We start from the raw sequence: 25,627 nt of genomic DNA, 5'->3' as shown, positions 1-25,627 counted from the left end.
ACTAGTCTATGCCAAGAAATATGGAAGACAGCTTCCTGGCCAACTGACTGGAAGAGATCCATATTTATTCCCATTCCCAAGAAAGGTGATCCAACCGAATGTGGAAATTATAGAACAATATCATTAATATCACACACAAGGATAATTTTGCTGAAGATCATTCAAAAACGGCTGGAGCAATACATCGACAGGGAACTGCCAGAAATTCAGGTTGGTTTCAGAAGAGGAGGTGGAATCAGGGATATCATTGCTGATATCAGATGGATCCTGGCTGAAAGCAGAGAATACCAGAAGGATGTTTACCTGTGTTTTATTGACTATGAAAAGGCATTCGACTGTGTGGATCATAACAAACTATGGATAACACTGCAAAGAATGGGAATTTCAGAACACTTAATTGTGCTCATAAGGAACCTTTACATAGATCAAGAGGCAGTTGTTCAGACAGAACAAGGGGATACTGATTGGCTTAAAGTCAGGAAAGGTGTGCGTCAGGGTTGTATTCTTTCACGATACCTATTTAATCTGTATGCTGAACAAATAATCCGAGAAGCTGGACTATTATGAAGAAGAACAAGGCATCAGGATTGGAGGAAGACTCATTAACAACCTGCGTTATGCAGATGACACAACCTTGCTTGCTGAAAGTGAAGAGGACTTAAAGCACTTACGAATGAAGATCAAAGACCACAGCCTTCAGTATGGATTGCACCTCAATATAAAGAAAACAAAAATCCTTACAACTGGACCAATAAGCAACATCATGATAAACGGAGAAAAGACTGAAGTTGTCAAGGATTTCATTTTACTTGGATCCACAATCAACACCCGTGGAAGCAGCAGTCATGAAATCAAAAGATGCATTGCATTGGGTAAATCTGCTGCAAAGGACCTCTTCAAAGTGTTGAAGAGCAAAGATGTCACCCTGAAGACTAAGGTGGGCCTGACTCAGGCCATGGTATTTTCAATCGCATCATATGCATGTGAAAGCTGGACAGTGAATACAGAAGACAGAAGAAGAGCTGACGCCTTTGAATTGTGGTGGTGGCAAAGAATATTGAATATACCATGGACTGCCAAAAGAGCGAACAAATCTGTCTTGGAGGAAGTGCGGTCAGAATGCTCCTTAGAGGCAAGGATGGCGAGGCTGCGTCTTACATACTTTGGACATGTTGTCAGCAGGGATCAGTCCCTGGAGAAGGACATCATGCTTGGCAGAGTACAGGGTCAGCAGAAAAGAGGAAGACCCTCAACAAGGTGGACTGACACAGTGGCTGCAACAATGAGCTCAAGCATAACGATTGTAAGGATGGCACAGGACTGGGCTGTGTTTCGTTCTGTTGTGCATAGGGTCGCTATGAGTCGGAACTGACTTGATGGCACCTAATAACAACATATTAGAAAGTGATATGTTCTATGGAAAGAAATTACAAAGGAAAACAGACTGGCAGTAGGGTGAGGCTGCGATATTAAATAGTGTGATCAAAAAAGGTCTCACTGAGAAGTTGAAATATGGGTTAAGACATGAAGGAAGGAGAAAGTCATTACCTAAGAGAAGATAACTTGAGGCATAAGAATGGTTGATGGAAAATAAGAAATATGGCTGCTACATTTCAACAATCTGTAGGAGGCCGGTGCAGCTGGAGCAGGGTAAGCAAGCGGAAGAGGAGTAAGAACTGAGGTCAGAGAGGTAAATGGGGAACATAGGTAAAAACTGGAAGAAACATAAATATGCAGCAGGAGACTGGCTACATATATCCTGGGGCACCTATATAATAAGACACTTTATTACTAAGAATAGCTTAGAACTAAATGTATTGATATTAAAAGATCTGCATAGACAGGGTCAGCACTGTGCATATTCTATGATCCAATCTGTGTACATTAGTACATGCTCTTTATGTCAGAAAAACACCTTCCAAAAGGATACATACGAAACTGTTAATAATGGCAGCCTTTACATAGAAGAGTCAGTGGTGGAGTGGAGAATAACAGAGGCTTTTACTTTCCATTTTATACTTTTATGCACTTATGAGTCTTCTGCTTTTTGTAAACGATCTGTATATATACAACTTTATTTTAAAAAGAAAAGAAAAAAGCAATTTGTGTATCTTCGGCATGATCTCTTTTCAGTCAAACCTCACAAGCAGTTGATGCAAGAGTTTTGCCTTTTGCCCTCTGGATGCCATCTCAGCATCCCGAAATGAATTTTGCAAGTGTTCCATTTCCTAACTTCCTTTCTGAAAGCAATGATTTTACTAAGCCTTGACAATTTCACTAAAAAAAAAAAAAACCCAGTTACTCAATTTCAGCTTCCTGGCTACTTAGTAACTACATCAATCTTAGCACTTTAATTCCCATGTCTTCTCCAAACTGATTACTATACCAACAGCAAACTTACTTGTATGAATGTATTCACTCAGGCCTCTGCTCTGCAGATAAACTATGTCACTACCCACCTGTCAGTGTGTCATACTGTGGTTGCTTGAGTTTTGCTATGATGCTGGAAGCTACGCCACTGGCATTTCGAATACCAGAAAGGTCAGCCATGGTGGACAGGTTCAGCAGAGCTTCCCGACTAAGGTAAACTAGGAGGAAAATCCTGGCGATCTACTTCTAAAAATTAGCCAATGAAAATCCTGTGGATCACTACAGAGTATTGTCAGATAAAGTGCTGGAAGATGAGCTTCTTAGGTTGGAACACAAGCAAAAAAAAAAAAAAAAAACAGCGGTTACAACAACAGACTCGAGCATACCAACGATCATGAAGGTAGTACAGGGACTGGGCAATATTTTGTTCTGTAGTACATGCTCCTCCCACATGAAAACTTCTTGAATTCATTTCTGACATTTTAATTGCTCAGAATTTCCAACATAATTTACCCTGTATTAACCATATGCACATATCAGTTCTGTTTCTCCATTAAGCATGCACTCTCTTTGAGAACAGGGGCCAAGTTTTTCCTTTCTTTAGTATCTTCCCAATATGATGCTCCCCACACAACAGGTGTGCCATCTGTGTTGCTGCATTAGTTCATTTATTTATTAATTCATATTGCTTAAAAAGTAATTTTATAAAAACAGAATGAATGATGCAATCTAGAACGGTCATATAAATAGCCTCGAAACCTCTGCAGTGAGTTCTGTGGATTTACCTGCTCGTCTTCCATTCTACCTTTTTTCTAGGATGACTTTTTACTACTGCAGAAGCTACAAAGCCTTGTTTGTAAAATTATTGAGGTATCTGGAAGATGAAAATGAGTCAAACTATAACTTCTTGACTCATTTCACTTCCCCCCGCCTTTTTTTTTGCCAAAAAGCAATGCTATGGAGAACGAGAGGTTTTTTTTGTAGCAGATTCCTGTGCCCATTCTTCAGCTTTCTGGGTACCAAGGGACAGTTGTGATAGAGGTAGTGGCCAGAATACACGTTCCCATGCCCATATAACAATTTAGAGGCTGTGATGGAGGCTACAGGAGCTGCCTGGCAACTGGACTGCAGTAATGATAGTAGCTCCTTGTGTTCTAATGGCAACCTGAGGTGGATCATTTCTTGAGGCCCAATCTAGAGCCCACTCCAGGTTTTCCCATGATTTTATGAGCCCTGATTCCCATGCATATTAGTTTCTTATGGCTTCTGTAACAAATTACCACAAACCTGGTAGGTTAAAAACAATAGAAATTTATTCTCCTACCGTTCTGGAGGCCAGAAATCCAAAATGAGTCATAAGGGCTCAGTCAAGGGATTAAAATCAAGGTGCTGGCAGGGCCAAGCTCCTTCCAGAGGTTCTGACCTTGCCTCTTCCATAGTCTAGAGTTGTCTGACTTGCATTCCTTGGCTCATGTGTCCTTCTTCCATGTTCAAAGCCAGTGGTTTAGCATCTTCTCACTCTGACTCTACTTCTGTCACACGGCCTTTGTCTTAGTTGTCTAGTGCTACTATAAGAGAAATGCCACAAGTGGATGGCTTTAACAATCAGAAATTTACTTTCTCACAGTTTAGGAGGCTAAAAGTCTGAATTCAGAGCATTGGCTCTAGGGGAAAGCTTTCTCAGTCTGCTATGGAGGACGGGCCTTGTCTCTTTTGAGCTTCTGCTCCTTCGGTGATCTTTATGTGGCTTGGCATCTCTCTTTTCCTATCTCTGATTCTTTCTCTTGTTTGTTTGATCTCTTTTATATCTCAAAAGACATACCCCTACATTAATCCTGCCAAATGGGATTATAACCACAAGCACAGAGGTTAGGATTTATTACACATATTTTTGGGGGATATAATTCAACGAATAATAGCCTTCTTTCTTCTGTTATGAAATCTCCTTCTAATGTGTGATTGTATTTAGGGCTCACCTGGATAATCCAGGATAATCTCCTCATCTCAAAGTACCTAATTACTACTACTGCAAAGTCCATTTTGCCATGTAAGGTAACATTCATCACTAACAGGGATTAAGATCTAGAGATCTTTGGAGACCATTATTCAGCCTATCACACTCTGCCTCACACGTCTACATGTCACCATATTCACAGGTTCTAGAGATTAGGATAATGACATTATTGGGAGAGAGGTATTATTTTGCCTACTCCAGCAAGGTGTAGTGATAAATACGAAAACATGATAGAGAAATAATGAAAGTTATAGTGCTGCCAGGAGGATTTTTTCCTTTATCACCTTCCCCATATCTGGTCCATCCTTCCTATTTAGCTCGGACTCCAGCTACTCACCAGTCAAGCCTCGACAATGTTACCAACCAGACTTAAAGGATTCCTGCTTCCCTGTCTTCTCTCATCTTGCTCCTTTAGGTGAAATGGCCTCCTTCCTCCTGCTTTACAGCTTAAAACCTCCTCCATTATTTCAGTGCCCGAGAGAAATCCTTCCTGCTCTCTAAAATCTTCCTCATCACTTCAGCTGCAAGAGATTTTTGCTGTCCTAAAGAATTGCCTCACCTCTGTAAGATTTGCCTTTAGCTCTGCAATATTTATGATCGTGTGCAGTTATCTTTACATCTGTTCAGATCTATCATCCCCAGCAGGAATGTGAGCTCCCATAGATCGGGTACTCTGTTTTGTATGCACAGATAGCTAATTATTTTTCATCTCTAAATATAACAAAAGAAAATACCACTAAACTTAAAGAAATATTTAGAATATGTCTATTTTTTCTCTAAACTTTCTATATCACGAAAATTCGTTTTGAAATTCTTAGTAATTTGCTGTACTTTCGCATTATACTTGACAAGTCACTGGTTGCAGAGAGATGACAGCAGACGTTTTAAGAAAAATAAATATTTTTTTCTAAACAATGCATTTGCTGAAGACCCCCCCCAAATTTCTTCCTGTTCAAATAAAAACAAAACAAAACTAACAAGCAAAAAAACCAAACCCATTGCCACTGAGTCAATTCCAACCCATAGCGGACCTACAGCATAGAGTAGGACTGTCCCATAGGGTTTCTAAGGAGCGACTGGCGACCTTTTGGTTAGCAGCTGAGCTCTTAACAACTGCACCATGGACCCTCAATATGAAAATCACATTCCTACAAATATTAATAAAAGTGGTTTAATGAAACCTACTGACAAATTCAGTTTTGATACTTCAATGTTTGGTAAATTAATATGATTGCCATGAATAAAAAATTGCAGAGTACATTTTCCATGGATAATATTCTCTAAAGCTTTGCTCCTTGCTATGCCATAAATAAGATGGTTCTCTTATAATGAATTCCTATCCACAGAACTATGGAAAACACAAATTTGGGTATTTGGATATGTTAGATAATGGAAATGGTTAAGAATTAAGACTAAATTGGGAAAAAAAAGGTAATGATTATGCAATCTAAATTTTAATGAGTGACTTATGGATTATACTAGGAGTAAAGGCTGCTTTCAGATGTTTATTAAAAAAACACAACTAAGATTTTATTTGTCCTTATTTTAAGTTTAGGAGATATATACTTTTCTATTAGATAATCATCTATTAGATAAAGAACACATCAAATATTACAAGTACTTATATTTTCTTATAATGTAAAGCGTTAGTATTTTAAAAGGGTGCACTTGAATTAAGAAAAAATGTTCAAACACATGGAAGATTTTTGCATTGGCTCCTCTAAGGACACCAGGAATCCATTTATTTATTATTCTAGATTTCTATTTTCTCCAATGGTTAAAAATCGCCTGTTTCTATAATGTGGTAGTAACATTCTCGCATTTTTTTTCATTCAAACATCCCATATCATGTACTACTATTTCCATCCAACCATTCATTTATCCAGATACCAATGCTTCTATCCATTCACCTAACCAGTACTGAATACAGCACAAATATTTCAGAACTGCTGGGGGAAGGACCATAGGTAGAAATATCACCTATTCTCTATAACTCTTCTCCCTGCAAACCCCAAACAACTGGCAGAAACCATGTATAACTACTTTCTAGAACAAATGACTAAACATTACCAGTTTGAATTAAAGAAATTAAAAATCTGCTTAGAATTCTCTGAGTAATTCTAGAATTCTTTTATTAGCAAGAAAGTCTGTTGGTTTGAAATAGTCTGAGAAAAAAGCCTTGTATCTCCTTTTCAATATTTGGCCAGGGTGAGGATATAATTTGTAACAGGCGAGAGGGCATGAAGTTAAGAGGGTTCTCCCTCTGGTATAGCAAAGGCCTGGAATCCCAGATATAAGCAACCATGATTACTTATTCCCACCAAAACACGGTATGATGAAAGGGCTAAACACTGAAATATTTTAGAGAGTTACAAAATCTCCCTTCTGCGTTTTTTTTTTTTTAACTCCTTTCCTTCTGCTCTCTGTTCTGTATTCTGTGCCTCATGAAAGCAGACATGAAACCACAAAGAGGTGAGTCAGGGTTTCCAGCCTCTCTAACGTGGGCACTGCACTGAGGCACTTCAGTGATGTAGATTTCTGTTGCCTAATCAGTCCTTTAAGGAGCCCTCATGGTGCAATGTTTAAGCTCTCATCTGCTAACTGAAAGGTTGGGGGGTTGAACCCACCAACCTCTCTGTGGGAGAAAAGACCTAGCAATTTGCTCCCATATATATATATTTAAATTATAGCTTAGGAAGCCCTATGGGCCAGTTCTACTCTGTTTTATGGCGTCACTATAAGAAGGAATTGACTCGATGGTGGCACAGAACAATAACAACAATCAGTCCTTTCTTGGGAGTCAGGGCAGGGATGCTGCTGCTGTGGTTGTGCTCACATCACCCACTCTACAGCAATGCCATACAAATTTATTGCTTACTTAATCTGCAAATCCTAAACCATGCAAAGTATTAAACAACAGTGGTTGAGAATTGCGTTACTCTATTTCCATGGTACTTGCACTCCCTTTTGATTATAAAATTGTCCATGTTACCATAAAACCTTGATCATTTGGCACTTAAAAGGACAATTTTATGAGAAGAGTCTACAATCTTAAGAGATTTACCTCATGGATCGAATGTTTATTTCAGGAAGTTTGGCCTTGCTTTAAAACATGACTAGAAAATCTAACATGGGAATTTAGTAATGACCTATGATTTCAGGTACTGAAATGTTTCTCTTTTCATGTTTGAAAAAGATGAGTACAAAGAAGTGACTAATTAGTCCTGAGTACACTGCAATGTGATGACAAATTCTATGGTTTCTAATAACTACTCATTTTACCACTTCTTGATCCTCATGAATATTTATACAAAGATATACATAAGCACTGATTATGCATCAGCCCATATAGGTATAATAACAACACTTGATGGCTCACATGGTTTCTGCTCACTGAGAATTTGCAATCTTCAATAAAAAAAAATCACTAGAATGTTCAAGGATAAAATTGCTATGGTTAACAGTTTTTTTTTTATGAATAACTAATGAAAAAGATGTTGAAAACTTAAGCAAAATATATCCTTATAGTTTTCTGATACAATAAATAGGGGCTTCAAATAAAAATTTAACATCTTCAGATAATCATCCTGAAGATCAGCACTGTGCTGTGATTACGAAGAGATTACAGAAGTCCCCCTCTTATCCATGGTTTCACTTGCTACTATTTCACTTACCCGCAGTCAACCACGATCAGAAAATGTTAAACGGGCAGCATGATGAAATCGTGTGCTGTCCCTTTCCATCCTTCCCTGGACGTGAATCATTCCTTTGTCCGGCATATCCACTCTCAATAATTGTCTCAGTCATCAGATTGCCTATTTGGGTATCACAGTGCTTGTGTTCAAGTCACCCTAATTTTACTTAGTAATGTCCCCAGAGTGCAAGAATAGTAATGCTGGCAATTTGGATATGCCAAAGAGAAGCCGCAAAGTGCTTCCTTTAAGTGAAAAGGTGAAGTTCTTGACATCACCACAAAAAGAAGGGTGAGTGCAATACAGTGAGAGAGAGAGAGACCACATTCAGACAACTTTTATTATAGTATATTGTTATAATTGTTCTATTTTATTATTAGTTACTGTTGTTAATCTCTTGCTGTGTCTAATTTATAAATGAAACTTTATCACAGGCATGTATGTATAGGACAAAACAGTATATATAGGGTTCGGTGCTATCCGCGGTTTCAGGCATCCACAGGAGTCTTGGAATGTATACCCCACAGATAGGTGGTGACCACCGTATTCTGAAATTCCTTGGACATTGTTATTTAAAAAAATACTTAATATCTCCTTGTTCTATTATAATTAATTCTGCTTAAATTTCTGATCATTGAGGCTTTGTTTAATTAAGCTGTAGCTATAGTAAGGGAGTATAACGTTCAGAAGAGACACCATAGAGCTGGGTCAGGAGAATGGAGCGACAGTGCCATGGGATCTCTAGGTAACCTAGCAAAAGTCCCTTGGCTGCTCTGTGTCCATGTCCTGATTTGTAAAGTGGTAAAAATATAGACAATAAATCCGTACTACATACTTCCCAGGTCTATTGCAAGGGCAAAATAATGCTAATAATAATATAACTACATGAAAATGAAATAAACAGAGTAAGTTGCTATTTTCTTTTTGTAAATCAGAATAATCTGCTATAGTAAGGACCCTGCTGGTGATATAATTTAAGTATATTTGGATAGAAAGTTCCCAATGAAATGGCTAAGAAAAAAGTTGCTTCTTGAATGGAGGCCAAATTATTACAGATCCTTTGCCACAGAACACAGAGTTTAATAAAATGTATTTTGATATTCCTTCAGCATATTTGGATTAACTTCTCCCTAATAACGAAGTTTTAAAAACATAGCATTTATATTAAGCTAAAATCTATAATCAATAAAGCATACTACCTTATTCATTTTATTAAATTATAGGAATGTATGTTTTGTGAGCATAATTTTCTTCTTACTATGACTTTGAGAACATCTTGTACTGATTACTTCATAAAATATCCTTATATTACAGTTTTATGTTAAGCAATTTATCAGCTGACATTTGAAGATGTGTTACATGTCCATGATTTTAGCAACCATGTTTTATTGCTGGGGACATATACCATAACAATCATGGTAGCAAAATCCATATTTATATAGTAAACTTTTTTTTTTTTTTAATTCCAGGATAGACTGAATTAGTGAGAGATCCAACTTATAGTACATTTTAAACATTTTGAAGGAGCCCTGGCAGCGCTTGGCTGCTAACTAAAAGGTTGGTGGTTCAAACCTACCAGCCATTCCACCGGAGAAAGGTGTGGCAGTCTGCTTTCACAAAGATTACAGCCTTAGAAACCCTCTGAGGCAGTTCTACTCTGTCCTACATGGTTGCTATGCGACAGAATCAACTAGACGGCAAAGGATTTAGTTTTTTAAATATTTAAAAAACAACATGAATAGGTAATACATGCATTTGGTACAAAATTTTTAAAGGTACAAAAGAGTACAGAAACTTCCTCTCAGTCCTTTAGCTAACAGCTGTCTCTAGGAACTAACCATTGTTATCAATTGCTCAGCTATCCTTCCAGAGATTATTCTAATGAAACCAAGTTCTAACTATTTCAAGTCTACATATTAACGCAATATAATAGGTCTAAGTGTACAGCAGAATTTTCCAAGGAGTGCTTCTCTGGAACACAAGTCCCTCAAAGCGTTCTACCTAAAAAGGTGCCGGGACCCAATTATTTCGGGAAATACAACATACTCTGGACTCCACTCGGAGATTCAAATGACATATTTTAAAAGTTCTAAGAAGCTTTTCAGGCAAGAATGATGTCTTTGTTTCGCTTAGCATTTCCTAAACTTATTTTACCACACACTACTTTTTTTTCTCTCGTAGAACATTAACAACAGCCTGTAAAATTAATTTGAACTAGGTAAAACTAAGGATAGTTAAAAAAATGTGCACTTAATAATAATGTATCAACACTGGTTCATTAACAAATGCACCATAATAACATAAGATCTTAATAAGGGAAATTGGGTGTGGAGATATGTGAACTCTCTGTACTGTCTTCCCAATTTTTCTGTAAATCTAAAACTGTTCCCAAAAGTAAAATCTACTACGAGAAAATTAATTTGAGAAACACAATGAAGCAGGAAATAACACTAAGTTGAGAATTAAGAAATCCGACTTCCAGTTTCAGCTCTACTGATTGCTTCCAGGAGACCTTGGCCAGGTCATTAAAGTGAATCTTAGTTCTCTAGATTACGAACGATAGATAGGGGTGGGCTAGTGATCACTGAGGGTTTGCTTCTGTTTGCATAGTCAATGTAATATGTTCCCAAGATATGAATGAGTTATAATTAGTTTGTTTTGATATAACAGCTCTGAGTCTTTTTTTTTTTTTAATTCAGAAATTCAATATCAATTCAGTAATTCAGTAATTCAATTTAACAAATATTTTTAGGTACCTAAGGATTACAGCCTAGAAAACCCTGTAGTGGCAGCTCTACTGTCACATGCAGTCAAAATCAATACTATGGCACCTAGCCCCTTGGAGTATGTCTTTAAAAGAAACTTAAAATCTTGGTTTTTGAAGCAAATTAAGCACTATTTCTAGAGTCTTATCCAGCTATTGGTTTATGGAATAAGCTTTTTTTTTTTAAATAATTTTTATTATGCTTTAAGTGAAAGTTTACAAGTCAGTCTGTCACATATAAGCTTATATACACTTTACTCCATACTCCCGCTTACTCTCCCCTTAATGAGTCAGCCCGCTCCCTCCTTCCAGTCTCTCCTTTCGTGACAATTTTGCCAGTTTCTAAGCCTCTCTACCCCCCTATCTCCCCTCCAGACAGGAGATGCCAACACAGTCTCAAATGTCTACCTGATATAAGTAGCTCACTCTTTGTCAGCATCTCTCTCCAACCCATTGTCCAGTCCCTTCCAAGTCTGATGAGTTGTCTTTGGGAATGGTTCCTGTCCTGGGCCAACAGAAGGTTTGGGGACCATGACCATCAGGATTCCTCTAGTCTCAGTAAGACCATTCAGCCTGGTCTTTTTATGAGAATTTGGGGTCTGCATCCCACTGTTCTCCTGCTCCCTCAGAGGTTCCCTGTTGTGCTCCCTGTCAGGGCAGTCATCGGTTGTGGCCGGACACCATCTAGTTCTTCTGGTCTCAGGATGATGTAAGTCTCCGGTTCATGTGGCCCTTTCTGTCTCTTGGGCTCTTAGTTGTCGTGTGACCTTGGTGTTCTTCATTCTCCTTTGATCCAGGTGGGTTGAGGCCAATTGATACATCTTAGATGGCCGCTTGTTAGCATTTAAGACCCCAGGCACCACATTTCGAAGTGCGATGCAGAATGTTTTCATAACAGAATTATTTTGCCAATTGACTTAGAAGTCCCCTTAAGCCATAGTCCCCAAACCCCTGCCCTTGCTCCGCTGACCTTTGAAGGATTCATTTTATCCCGGAAACTTCTTTGCTTTTGGTCCAGTCCAGTTGAGCTGACCTTCCGTGTATTGAGTATTGTCCTTCCCTTCACCTAAAGTAGTTCTTAGCTACTAACTAATCAGTAAATAACCCTCTCCCACCCTCCCTCCCTCACAACCACAAAAGTATGTGTTCTTCTCAGTTTACACTATTTCTCAAGATCTTATAATAGTGGTCTTATACAATATTTGTCCTTTTGCCTCTGACTAATTTCGCTCAGCATAATGCCTTCCAGGTTCCTCCATGTTATGAAATGTTTCACAGATTCGTCACTGTTCTTTACCGATGTGTAGTATTCCATTGTGTGAATATACCACAATTTATTTAACCATTCGTCCATTGATGGACACCTTGGTTGCTTCAAGGTTTTTGCTGTTGTAAACAGAACTGTAATAAACATGGGTGTGCATATGTCTGTTCGTGTAAAGGCTCTTATTTCTCTGGGGTATATTCTGAGAAAGTGGGATTTCTGGATTGTATGGTAGTTCTAACTTTTTAAGAAAATGGCAGATAGATTTCCAAAGTGGTTGTACCATTTTACATTCCCACCAGCAGCGTAAAAGAGTTCCAATCTCTCCGCAGCCTCTCCAACAATTTATTATTTTGTGTTTTTTCGATTAATGCCAGCCTTGTTGGAGTGAGATGGAATCTCATCGTAGTTTTAATTTGCATTTCTCTAATGGTTAATGATCGAGAGCATTTTCTCATGTATCTGTTAGCTGCCTGAATATCTGCTTTAGTGAAGTGCGTGTTCATATCCTTTGCCCACCTTTTCATTGGGTTGTTTGTCTTTTTGTGGTTGAGTTTTAAAAGAATCATATAGATTTCAGAGATCAGGCGCTGGTCGGAGATGTCATAGCTAAAATTCTTTCCCAATCTGTAAGTGCTCTTTTTACTCTTTTGGTGAAGTCTTTAGATGAGCATAGGTGTTTGATTTTTAGGAGCTCCCAGTTATCTGGTTTCTCTTCGTCATTTTTTGGTAATGTTTTGTATTCTGTTTATGCCTTGTATTAGGGCTCCTAACATTGTCCCTATTTTTCTTCCATGATATTTATCGTTTTAGTCTTTATGTTTAGGTCTTTGATCCACTTGGAGTTAGTTTTTGTGCATGGTGTGAGGTATGGGTCCTGTTTCATTTTTTTGCAAATGGATATCCAGTTATGCCAGCACCATTTGTTAAAAAGACTATCTTTTCCCCAATTAACTGACACCGGGCCTTTGTCAAATATCAGCTGCTCATATGTGGATGGATTTATACCTGGGTTCTCAATTCTGTTCCATTGGTCTATGTGCCTATTGTTGTACCAGTACCAGGCTGTTTTGACTACTGTGGCTGTACAATAGGTTCTCAAATCAGGTAAAGTGAGGTCTCCCACTTTCTTCTTCTTTTTCAGTGATGCTTTACTTATCCGAGGCTTCTTTCCCTTCCATATGAAGTTGGTGATTTGTTTCTCCATCACATTAAAAAATGTCATTGGAATTTGGATCGGAAGTGCATTGTATGTGTAGATGGCTTTTGGTAGAATAGACATTTTTACTATGTTAAGTCTTCCTATCCATGAGCAAGGTATGTTTTTCCACTTATGTAGGTCCTTTTTAGTTTCTTGCACTAGTACTTTGTAGTTTTCTTTGTATAAGTCTTTTACAACCTTGGTAAGGTTTATTCCTAAGTATTTTATCTTCTTGGGGGCTACTGTGAATGGTATTGATTTGGTGAATTCCTCTTCGATGCTCTTTTCGTTGATGTAGAGGAATCCAAGTGATTTTTGTATGTTTATCTTATAACCTGAGACTCTGCCAAACTCTTCTATTAGTAGTTTCAGTAGTTTTCTGGAGGATTCCTTAGGGTTTTCTGCGTATAAGATCATGTCATCTGCAAATAGAGATAATTTTACTTCCTGCTTGCCAATCCGGATGCCCTTTATTTCTTTGTCTAGCCTAATTGCTCTGGCTAGGACCTCTAGCACAATGTTGAAGAAGAGCGGTGATAAAGGGCATCCTTGTCTGATTCCCGTTCTCAAGGGAAATGCTTTCAAGCTCTCTCCATTTAGAGTGATGTTGGCTGTTGGCTTTGTATAGATGCCATTTATTATGTTGAGGAATTTTCCTTCAATTCCTATTTTGCTGAGAGTTTTTATCATAAATGGGTGTTGGACTTTGTCAAATACCTTTTCTGCATCAATTGATAAGATCATGTGGTTTTTGTCTTTTGTTTTATTTATATATGGTGGATTTTATATGGAGAATTACATTAATGGTTTTTCTAATACTAAACCAGCCTTGCATACCTGGTATAAATCCCACTTGGTCGTGGTGGATTATTTTTTTGATGTGTCGTTGAATTCTATTGGCTAGAATTTTGTTGAGGATTTTTGCATCTACGTTCATGAGGGATATAGGTTTGCAATTTTCTTTTTCTGTGGTGTCTTTAGCTGGTTTTGGTAACAGGGAGATGGTGGCTTCATAGAACGAGTTAGGTAGTATTCCATCATTTTCTATGCTTTGAAATACCTTTAGTAGTAGTGGTGTTAACTCTTCTCGGAAAGTTTGGTAGAACTCTGCAGTAAAGCCGTCCGGGCCAGGGCTTTTTTTGTTGGGAGATTTTGATTACCGTTTCAATCTCTTTTTTTGTTATGGGTCTATTTAGTTGTTCTAGTTCTGAAAGTGTTAGTTTAGGTAGGTAGTATTTTTCTAGGAATTCATCTGTTTCTTCTAGGTTTGCAAATTTGTTAGAGTACAATTTTTCGTAATAATCTGATACGATTCTTTTAATTTCAGTTGGGTCTGTTGTGATGTGGCCCATCTCGTTTCTTATTGGGTTATTTGTTTCCTTTCCTGTATTTCTTTAGTCAGTCTGGCCAATGGTTTATCAATTTTGTTAATTTTTTCAAGGAACCAGCTTTTGGCTTTGTTAATTCTTTCAGTTGTTTTTCTGTTCTCTAGTTCATTTAGTTCAGCTCTAATTTTTATTATTTGTTTTCTTCTGGTGCCTGATGGATTCTTTTGTTGCTCACTTTCTACTTGTTCAAGTTGTAGGGACAGTTCTCTGATTTTGGCTCTTTCTTCTTTATGTATGTGTGCATTTATCGATATAAACTGACCTCTGAGCACTGCTTTTGCTGTGTCCCAGAGGTTTTGATAGGAAGTGTTTTCATTCTCGTTGCAGTCTACGAATTTCTTTATTCCCTCCTTAATGTCTTCTATAATCCAGTCTTTTTTCAGCAGGGTTTTGTTCAGTTTCCAAGTATTTGATTTCTTTTCCCTAATTTTTCTGTTATTGATTTCCACTTTTATGGCCTTGTGGTCTGAGAAGATGCTTTGTAATATTTCGATGTTTTGGATTCTGCAAAGGTTTGTTTTAAGGCCTAATACGTGGTCTATTCTAGAGAATGTTCCATATGCGCTAGAAAAAAAAGTATTCTTTGCAGCTGTTGGGTGGAGTGTTCTGTATAAGTCTATAAGGTCAAGTTGGTTGACTGTAGCAATTAGGTCTTCCATGTCTCTATTGAGCTTCTTACTGGAAGTCCTGTCCTTCTCCAAAAGTGGGGTGTTGAAGTCTCCTACTATAATTGTGCAGGACATTATGCAGTGCCCTTCTTTATCCTTTGTGGTGGGTTTAACTTTAAAGTGTATTTTGTCAGAAATTAATATTGCTACTCCTGCTCTTTTTTGCTTGTTGTTTGCTTGATATATTTTTTTCCATCCTTTGAGTTTTAGTTTGTTTGTGTCTCTAAGTCTAAGATGTGTCTCTTGTAGGCAGCATATAGACGGATCGCGTTTCTTTATCCAGTCTGAGACTCTCTGTCTCTTTATTGATGCATTTAGTCCATTTACATTCAGTGTAATTATAGATAAGTATGTGTTTAGTGCTGTCATTTTGATGCCTTTTTGTGTGTGTTGTTGACAATTTCATTTTTCCACTTACTTTTTTGTGCTGAGATGTTTTTCTTTGTAAATTGTGTGTTCCTCATTTTCATAGTAGTTGACTTTATGTTTGCTGAGTTGTTATGTTTTTCTTGGTTTTTGAGTTATGGAGTTGTTATACCTCTTTGTGGTTACCTTAATATTTACCCCTATTTTTCTAAGTAAGGAATAAGCTCTTTTTATAGAAATAAAGCAAAGGTAATCTATATGTAAAGACTACCTAAATGATCACTTATTACGGAGGGCACTCAACTCTTGATTGGCAGAAGATAACTAAGGTAATAATAGCGTGTTTGTGAACAAATTAAAATTACTATAAATCAATAAAACATTCATATAACATAAGACAACTGTAGGAACCAATGGATAGTACAGAGCTAAAACAGCTTGATAGACGAGGCCCCATTCCTCAATCTATACAGCAGAGCTTGCGGTATATTCTAATACCACAGGGCAAAGCATTGTGGTAAAACTTAGGCCAGGAAGTGACAAAAGAGAAAGAAAGCATATCTGTTTAATTCAAGTCTCCTGAATACAGAGGCTTTTTACAAAGAAGTTATTTAACAGCTCAGTATTTTTTGAGGGACTATTTATGTGGTCTTAAACCAACATTGTTAAATTACTTTTATATTTTTAGATAATATCTGTGGACTCTGTTCTGAAATACAAGATAACAATAAATTTATTTTGTGCTGTATTTTTATTAGTTTTATAGTTTTGTTTTAACCATAATTCTGGGTAATCTGTGGTTTCCTTTTTATCTACTTACTCCTCATCCCAATTATGCCAGTTAACAGGTCTAAAGTAATTAGTTTTACTATATTTTCAAATGGTTTCTTTATTTGCCATGCATCATCTACAAGTATAATCAAAGCTTTCCTCAATAATATTTTTAACCATTTTTTGAACTAGAAATTGCACTCATTTGAATCATAACCTCAAATCCTTCATTCTCAGTTTACTCCACACAACATTAACTAAGTAGAAGTAAGCTATGTGGTAGTCTTTGTCTCCCTAATTGAATTTGCTATTGTGTTATTTGTAAGTTTTTTGCTAGATTTTACTTGATTATCCTAAAATTTAGTGGTATAAAATTAAGGGTATTTTAACCAACCCATTTTTATGTGTCATAAAATAATGCCTTTTAAAATTTGGGAACATTTTAAATTATTGCTGTTACTTATTTTCTTTATACTTTCTTATTATACTACAATAGTTATAATTTTTCTTATGATAAAAACATTTAGTCACAATCAACATTTATGTGATATATCCTACACTAAATACATAATTATCATTCTTTCAAATGCATGTTTTGCTTTAATTTTCCACACAATAACATATATTTGAAACCTTTTCTATGCATACATATAAACATCCTGTTTTCTTTTACTACTAGGGCAACAATATAGTTGGGATAAGCTACCCAAGTTTGAATTCCTTCTCCACAACTGTGTGTGACTCTTTGAGCTTCAATCTCCTCATCTATAAAATGAGGATAAAAATATTATGTATTCCATAGAATTGTTGTAAGGATTTAATAAGTTAATGCATGTAAAGGATTTAGAAAAGCACCCTTTACATTGTAAGTCCTTAATAGCATTAGCTATTATTACTTTTGTTGTAAGTGTTATTTTTCATTGCCTAAAGAATTTTTTTCTAAAGAATACTAATGAGCTATTTTTCCTCGTATTAGGTCTTCTATGATTTGATTTCTACTGAAGATGAAATTTGTTTGTCATAATAAGCTGTCTTTTAGCCATCTGGTTAACTCTTATATATAATATTAAATATTAAAGATATTTAATATTATTAACCCAGAATAACTCATAAAGTTATTTAAAATTATAAATAATATTAAAGATATTTAATATTATTAACCCAGAATAACTCATAAAGTTATTCTGGGTTAATAATATTAAATATCTTTAATATGATTATTGATAAGTTTCAGAGGCTTATGAATTTGAATGTGTCTCCAAAAATACGAAAGGTTAGATGTCCAGATAATACTTCCTATTTAACAGAACTAAAACTGCTGGACTGTTTGTATGTACACGTCTCTGCTTTTAAAAAAAAAATTTTTTTTAACGGCATTGAACAGCTAGCAAGGTAGTTAAGAAATTGATAGCTACAACCCAAAAGAAGGCAGGAACCTAAAGAAGAAAGGATCGCTGCAGCCTCTTTTGCCTTAGAACCTTTACTGAATTTGCTGAATGTAAGCTTCAGTTTTCCCAGCCTTATTGGCCATGAGAGGGCAGAGACAAAGCCTAAGACCCGCCCAAGGTAAGGGAACTAATAGGAGACTTTTCTTCCATAAAGGTGGGACCTCATAAGCCTCATTTTGTAACCACAAATCTGCAGTTGGTAGATATGCAGCCCCAATTCATATAATTTAAGTTCAAAAGACAACTAAAGGATTTAGTTTAAAATGGTTCAAGACCATTAGTGCCCCCAGGTGGCAGAAGCAAAGACAAGTCTTTCTGGGGGAAAACATCTTTAAATTAGGCCTCAAAGAATTCCAACAAGTAATTTTGGAAGAGAAATCTGAAACAAGGCACATGAGTGAAGACAGAAGTAACAATGACAACAGAAACTGGCAATGAACATTTCAAATATTATAACTAATAGATACAGAAAATTGAAAAAACATGTGCTGAACTGTATTTAAATAAAGGATGAGCTTAAAAATGATAATACATAACTATAAAGAATGACCCGGCAGATTAAAAAAAGAACCATATACAATACCTAGAAATAAAAGGTGAGCTCAAAATTATAATAGGCAACTATAAATAACCAAACAGATATGAAAAAGAACCGCATACGATATCTAGAAATGAAAAATACAGTACGGCATGGAATTAAAAATTCAATGGTGACGTTTAATAGAGATTAGTCTGTCATACCTGAAGGATTAGTAAACTGAAAGATAAGCTAGAAGGAATCATGCAGATTTCAACATAGAAAAATAAAGAAATGGAATATAAAAGAAGTTAAGAGACATGGCAAATAGAAGAAGAGGGCCCAACATAAGTCTAATTCTCAAAAGGAAAGGACAAAAAGAACAGAGCAGAAGAGATATTGGAGAAAATATTGGCTGGGAAATTTTCAGAACTGATGAAAGTTACCAATCCACTCTTAAAAATCACAAGCAAAATAAATAAAAGATACCCATTAAATGAATGGATGATGTATGACAGTGAAACTTCAGAACACCAAGGACAAAGAGACAATCTGAAAAGCAGTCAGAAAGCAAAGACAGGCTCTCTCCAAAAGAGTGATTATGAGACTGTCAGCTCACTTCTCATAAATTAAATCTAGCTCCAGTAGATTTTTTTTTTTTTCAAGAACAAGACTGAAATAAAGATATACTCTGGCAACTAAAAATTAAGTTTGCCTCTAAAAGAACTTCGTTAAAGGGAGTTCTAAAGGATGTACTTCAGGTGAACGGAAAATAATCCCAGACAGTAGATCTAAAATGTAAAAAGAAACAGTGAGAAATGAAAATTCGTAGGCAAACTTAAAAGAACATTGGCTATACAAAGCAATAATAATTCTAATTAAAAAAAATACAAAATTAAGCTATCCTCAAATACACAAAAATAACAAATTGGTAAGAGGGAGTTTAAAGGAAATAAAGTCTACATTCTTGAGCTGTCTGACAGGAAGAATTCTATTCTTTCATAAGTTAAGGAAGTATGTTGCAATTTTAGAGTAACCTCTAAAAGAAGAAAAACAAAGTATATTTCCTCCAAACTAGTGGAATGAAAAAAAAAAAAGGTAATGAGAAAAATAATCAAGTCAAAAGAATATAAGAAAGAAAGAAACAGAACAGGCTGGACATGTAGCGAGTACAAGAGAAAATGAATATAAAGAGATACAAATACATCATTAGTTATATTAAGTGTACAAGACAAAACTTTCAGGTTGGATTTAAAAAAAAAAGTAGCTACAAACAGGTAGTAGAGAATTATAAAAGGTAAGGATATCTAAAGTGGAAAGCAACAAGAACGGGAAAAAATATATATACCAGGTAAAGTCTAACCAAAAGAAAATTGAAATGGCTATATTAACGCTGGACAAAATAAACATCGAGATAAAAGCATTACTAGAAATAATTAAGGTCACTTTATAATAATAAAATATTTTATCCTCCAGGGTAAAACTATTATTTAATAATATAGCCTTAAATAGAAGATTTTAATACCAAGATTAACAAATTTGACCAACTAAACATATAGAACACTGCACCAATTTTTTTTTTTTTGTAATACACACATTATTTATGGTGTATAAGGAATTTTTCAACAAACTTCAAAGGAATGAATTCATACAACACAATCTAAACTCTTCCACTTATTACCTTACCTTTAACCTTTCTGAGCATCAGTCTCCTAAATTGTAAATGAGGATAACAGTATATTTTTGCTACATAAGGCAGAGAACAAAAGAAAATGATGCATTCAAGGGTCCTCATACAATGACAAAAAGTTTGGGTTTTAAACTTAATAAACACAGAAAGACATGATTATTAGATACATCTTAGAAAGATAATTTTGGCAATAAGGTGGAGAATGGTTTAGTGAAAGACAAAACTAGAAGAAGGAAAACGTATGAGGAAAAAATTATAATGAATCAGATGAGGAATAAAGAGGACTTGAAGAGCAGTGTCAAAGAATGTATCTTATAGACAGTTATGCCTTATTTAACAACTTCAATCTCAAAGAGAACTAACAGAAACTAGGCCTAAAAACCCAAAGTCCTATTAAAAGAAAATTAAATGTATAACTATTACTTTATTATATTCTTTGGTAATTAAGGATGATAAAGTACACAAATTTTTTCATTCCCTATATGTTGACAATTTAAAAGACAGTCTTTAAAGAAAATGTCTCTATGACCATAAAAAAAAAAAAAAAAGAAAGAAAGAAACTGAACCATGGTATCTTTGGCTATACATATACATTTTTTTATTATTAATTCTATCTTTAAAGTATTCTATAATTTCATTCCGTAATACAGTCTAAGGAGCCCTGGTGGCATAGTGGTTAAGAGCTTTGTTGCTAACCAAAAGGTCAGTAGTTCAAATCTACCATTTGCTCCTTGGAAACCCTGTGTAGCAGCTCTACTCTGTCCTATAAGGTCGCTATGAGTTGGAATCAACCTGAGGGCAGTGAGTTTTGTTTTTTTTTTTAAATACAGAAATATATTATCAGGTATTTCTTCTTTACAACCAACCCCCCAAAGCAAAAACACTGGCTATTTCTGCTTCCTGATATTAACAGCTACTTAAAATACTAACAAATCAGTGTATTCACTCAATGATCTTAGAAAATTTGAGAAAAATATTCCTTTGTATAGAGTTTTAAAGAAATTCAGCTTATAAATGCAAATGAGTCAAACACTAAGCAAAACTGTATTCACTGTCTTTATAATTTTCATTTATATGGAATTTGGGCTACCACATAAATGTACATGTAATTTAAATTGAGTGTGGGGAAGCTGAAATTATTCTGCATGATATGTCTATTGTAGCATAAGCATTCTATGTGGAAAAGTTCCTTCTGTAACTTAGTTTTTTTTTTCTCTACTAATCATTGACTCAAAGCTCATAAATGATATGAAGCATGATTTAAAATTAGTGGAAATAATATCTGGGTAGGGTAAATGACAGTGTGATAGTTAATGTTATACGTCAACTTGGCTAGGCTATGATTCTCAGGAGTATGTAATTATCCTCCATTTTGTGATCTGTTGTTAGGGGAATTTCTTTGGGGGTGTGGTCTGCATCCAATATATATGGATGTTCTGGCAAAGCTCCCTCACTCTCGATCCTGCACCCACTCATGATTCTCTGATCTACGGTTCTTGGGACGTGAGCCAACAGCCTGTCATCTGACCTGCTGATTTTGGGTTTGTCAGAAGAAGCCTCCAGCTGATGCCTGACTCATGGATTTGGGCCCTTCCTGCCTCCACAACTGCATGAGCCATCTCATTGAAATAAATCTCTCTCCCTCTCTCTCTATATATGCTTTATTGGTTTTGCTCTTCTAGAGAACCTAGCCTAAGACAGAAAGTAATAACAGCTACTGCAGAGAATAACATGGTGGCATATCCTTGCCAGAAGAGTTCTTATTTCTCACAGTATCAACTTCATTTTCATGTCTTATACAAATGGGCCATAATTTTAAAAAAATGGGCCATAATTGAAGTGAAAGCAAATTAGGTTGACTTACAGTGAAAGAGTATAAACCCATTGCCTTCAAGTCAATTCCGACTCATACTGACCCTATAGTGACCCTATAGGACAGAACAGAACTGCCCCATAGGGTTTCCAAGGCTGTAAATCTTTATGGAAGCAGACCGCTGCATCTTCCTCCCATGGAGCAGCTTTCGGTTAGTAGTTGGGTGCCTTAACCACTGTGCTGAGTATACTGAAATAAGCTATATTGTCAGAAGAAGATGAATAAGACAGGCAAAGCGGGAAATGTGACTCTGAGAGATTTTACACATTGTCTCTCTCAATCTTTTTGGAAAATTTCCAAACATCGCATCAAATAAAGTGAAACTCAACAGAGACTTCGAATTATATAACTTATACTTCGGCATGAAACAACTCTAAATATCAGTGATTCTGCCATTTGGAAAAGGGAGCATAGGAAGAAAAGGAGATCAGTACCATTCTTATTTGCTACTTCTGCCTTATCTTGCTCTGGAAAGCATCAGACTATATCTTGACTCTGACAACACATCACCCCTTTCATCTCTCATCTGGATTATAACAGTCTCCTGACTGGTCTTCCAGAGTTCTGCCCTTGCTCATTTCTAGTCATTTTATCCCAGAGCAGAGAAAGCGATCTTCTCACAATGTAAATCAAAAAGCATAAAACCCAGAAGAAGTTCCAAAAGTGCACAGAATAAAATGTAAACTCATGTACTTCGGTCTGCAGCCTCTGCAGGATGTGGCTCCTGACTCTCTCTCCATGCTGCAGTCACTCTAGCTAGACCGACTTCAGACATAAATACACACGTACACATGCATGCACACTGCTGTTGTTGTTAGGTGCTGTCCAGTCAGTTCCGACTCATAGCGACCCTGTGTACCACAGAATGAAACAGCGCCTGGTCCTGCGCCACGCTCACAATCATTGTTATGCTTGTGCCTATTGTTGCAGCCACTGTGTCAATCCATCTCATCAGGCATGCCTTAGTCTTCAGGGTGACATCTTTGCTTTTCAACACTTTATAGAGGTCTTCTGCAACAGATTTGCATGCGTGTGTGTGTGTGTGTGTGTGCGTGTGTGTGTTATTTCCTTAACATGCCATCTTCCTTGCCATTTAGAGCATTTGCATGTATCTCTCATCCTGCATGAAATACTTCACTTCTCAAAAGGCTAGCTCTTTCTTGTTTACATTCATTTTCAATGTTGTCTGACTGGGAAGCCTTTCCTGACCACCTTATCTAAGGTAGATTCCTTCTGTGATTCTCTAGTTCAACTTCATGTTTATTTTCATTTTAACATATATAACAATGTGCATTTTTCTTTTTGTTAGCTTACTTATAAAGTTTCTCCCCTAGCATGTAAGCTCTATGATGACAGCAAGGTGTCTGTCTTTTCTGATGGCATTGTCTTATGTGTAACTTTTTATCATAGAAATTTAAGGTGCATTATTCTACCTGTACATCTTTTTTTTTTCCACTTTGAAATATTAGGGCAGTTTATAAAGAAGGTGTTAGACAGTGTGATAGTCAATGAAAAAATGGGTCTGTGGTCAAACGATTCTTCAAAGTGCTACATATTATATTTCCCTCTCAAGGATCCACCACACACATCGGTATATTAAAAGCTTTGACAAATAAAGAAATCCTTTTATTTTTATTCAATCCATTAGTTCCTGTATTTGTAGATTTTGTAAACTCTACCTTCTTTTCCTTATTTAGCATTTATTAACCTCTTCAGGGACAAGTGTTCAACATAAGAAACTTTGGGAAATTATGCTCTAGGGATCCAGGTGAGAAGTATTTGTCTATTGACTTCTCTAACTAAATGGGCTCTAGGATTTTTATAACAGTGCCATATGTCAGAAAACAAAACAAACAACAAATGTGTTGCCATGGAGTCAACTTCTACTCCTTGTGACCACATATGTTACAGAGTAAAACTGCTCCATAGGGTTTCCTTAGCTGTAATCTTTATGGAAGCTTGCCAGGCATTTTCTTCTGTGGTACCTTTGGATGAGTTTGAATCACCAACCTGTAGGTTAGTAGTTGAGTGCAAACCTGAAATCTCATGTTCTATAAAATCATGCACTTATATAAAATCATGCACTAAAAGTATCAGGGCTTTTAAGAAAAATAGGGTTGAGGGAGACCACTCAAAGCTCGGTGCTTTGTTATAGGCACAGAAACAAAAAACTAGTAAGCCTAATAAACTGACTAGAATGGCTAAAAAACCTGTTAAATTCATTATAAAGAAGTATCACAATAAATGTAGAATTTCATCTTAAAAAAGGAGAAGGGAGCTTGACAGAAAGAGGTGTAAGAGAGGCTTTTTAGGCTGCTAAGTCATACGATTTCATAAATTAAGTGAAGAAGTAATTACAGGCTTTAACCAAAGTGTGGTGATGCCAGAGACGCACAGCTTTGGTCAACTGTTCTGTGTTCATTTCTTTTGCACAAAGACCAGGGAGAACTGTGCAACCCATACTTCTAAGACAGCCCATGGTCAGCCTCCACCAAGAAGAAAGTATAGTATGAATAGGTCCGTATTCTTCTGTTGGTTTCTGTATTCAGCTGCATTAGTATCCTTTGCATTCAACTGCCTGTTTCCTAATGATGCAAAACATTAACATGAAGGATGAAAAAAACTGAGGCAACTTCTGTGTTATACTGTTATAATTTGCTATTTAAATTTCCCATATGAGCTAAATTCATGTTACAGTAACACACTGCAGAAGAACAGACTGTAATTTCATTCTAACCTCTATTCTTTTTTCATTGCAAGTATATGAATGGTTTAAGAAATCTGAATTCCTGGAGGCTATATTATTATGTATTTTCAGATTTCCAAAGGAAGTTAGGGCTAATCGAGTGAAAGAGTATCTGCTAGTACTTTCAAATTTAAATTCAAGAAGAACTCAATTTTTCAGAGCAAACAGACTCCAATAATTTCTCTTGGAGACATGGCTGACATCAAAAATGCAAGGCTACGAGGTGGGTGAGATGATGCTGCGATTTTAAGTATTCTACTAAGAGAACAATTCTCTAATCATTAACAGCCTATTTACTCTTAATTTAAAGGTTTTTACTTGGGTTCTAATTATGACAGTTATTTGCTAATAACACTTTTTGAGAGTGGCTGGCAATTTCGTGTGGACACTCCATATTTTTTATCACAAATAACTTGCATGAAATCAGATATACAAGCACAGTTATATTGTTTTTAAAATATAAAATACCATTTTACATATTTTATATAAGTGATGCTAACAAAACCAATGACAGGTATTTAGATTGGCTAGTCTTTAACCAGAATCCCATTCAGTAAGTACAGTTATCTGCCATTTGGAAAAGAAAATAGTATATAAATATAATTCACTGAAGTTAGAATGAAGGTTACCTAAAATAACAGTGAAAGATTGAAAATCAATCAAAAACTGAGATGATGTTGATAAAATTATTCAAATGCCAATATTTTTTGTATGTGTCATCAAAGCCTCAGACATTCAAATAAGCACATTTCTTTCTGCCTGCTAACAAAATCCATCCCATAATATCCAGTGCACAATAAATCAGTGCTGGAATAAAAGCGCCTATCATTCAGGTTAAGTAAGTTTACATAAACT

The 25,627-nt window shown here is 36.1% G+C and overlaps 1 protein-coding gene and 1 long non-coding RNA gene across 11 annotated transcripts in view; one reads left to right on the top strand and one right to left on the bottom strand.

Annotated features, from left to right (window-relative positions):
• The window catches only part of XRCC4 (X-ray repair cross complementing 4), a 342,053-nt gene that overhangs the window by 76,714 nt on the left and 239,712 nt on the right, over positions 1-25,627 (bottom strand). The window contains exon 10 of one of the 10 annotated variants that reach the window (XM_064273796.1): positions 20,750-24,611. The exons of the other annotated variants lie outside the window; for them this stretch is intronic. Within the exon in view, the coding sequence (XP_064129866.1) occupies positions 24,581-24,611 (31 nt within the window). The 3' untranslated portion in view covers positions 20,750-24,580. Of the gene's footprint in view, positions 1-20,749; positions 24,612-25,627 lie in introns of those variants that run through there. 10 annotated transcript variants of the gene reach the window in all.
• Positions 182-25,627, top strand: part of LOC111749979 (uncharacterized) — an 89,166-nt gene continuing 63,720 nt past the window's right edge. The window contains exon 1 of the long non-coding RNA XR_010318854.1: positions 182-8,367. This is a non-coding gene — a long non-coding RNA (uncharacterized LOC111749979). The remainder of the gene's footprint in view (positions 8,368-25,627) is intronic.

Source organism: Loxodonta africana, chromosome 2 (genome assembly GCF_030014295.1).
Source record: "Loxodonta africana isolate mLoxAfr1 chromosome 2, mLoxAfr1.hap2, whole genome shotgun sequence".
NCBI lineage: Eukaryota > Metazoa > Chordata > Mammalia > Proboscidea > Elephantidae > Loxodonta > Loxodonta africana.
The sequence above is the reverse complement of the archived record's forward strand: the minus strand, read 5'-3'. Positions and strand labels throughout refer to the sequence as shown.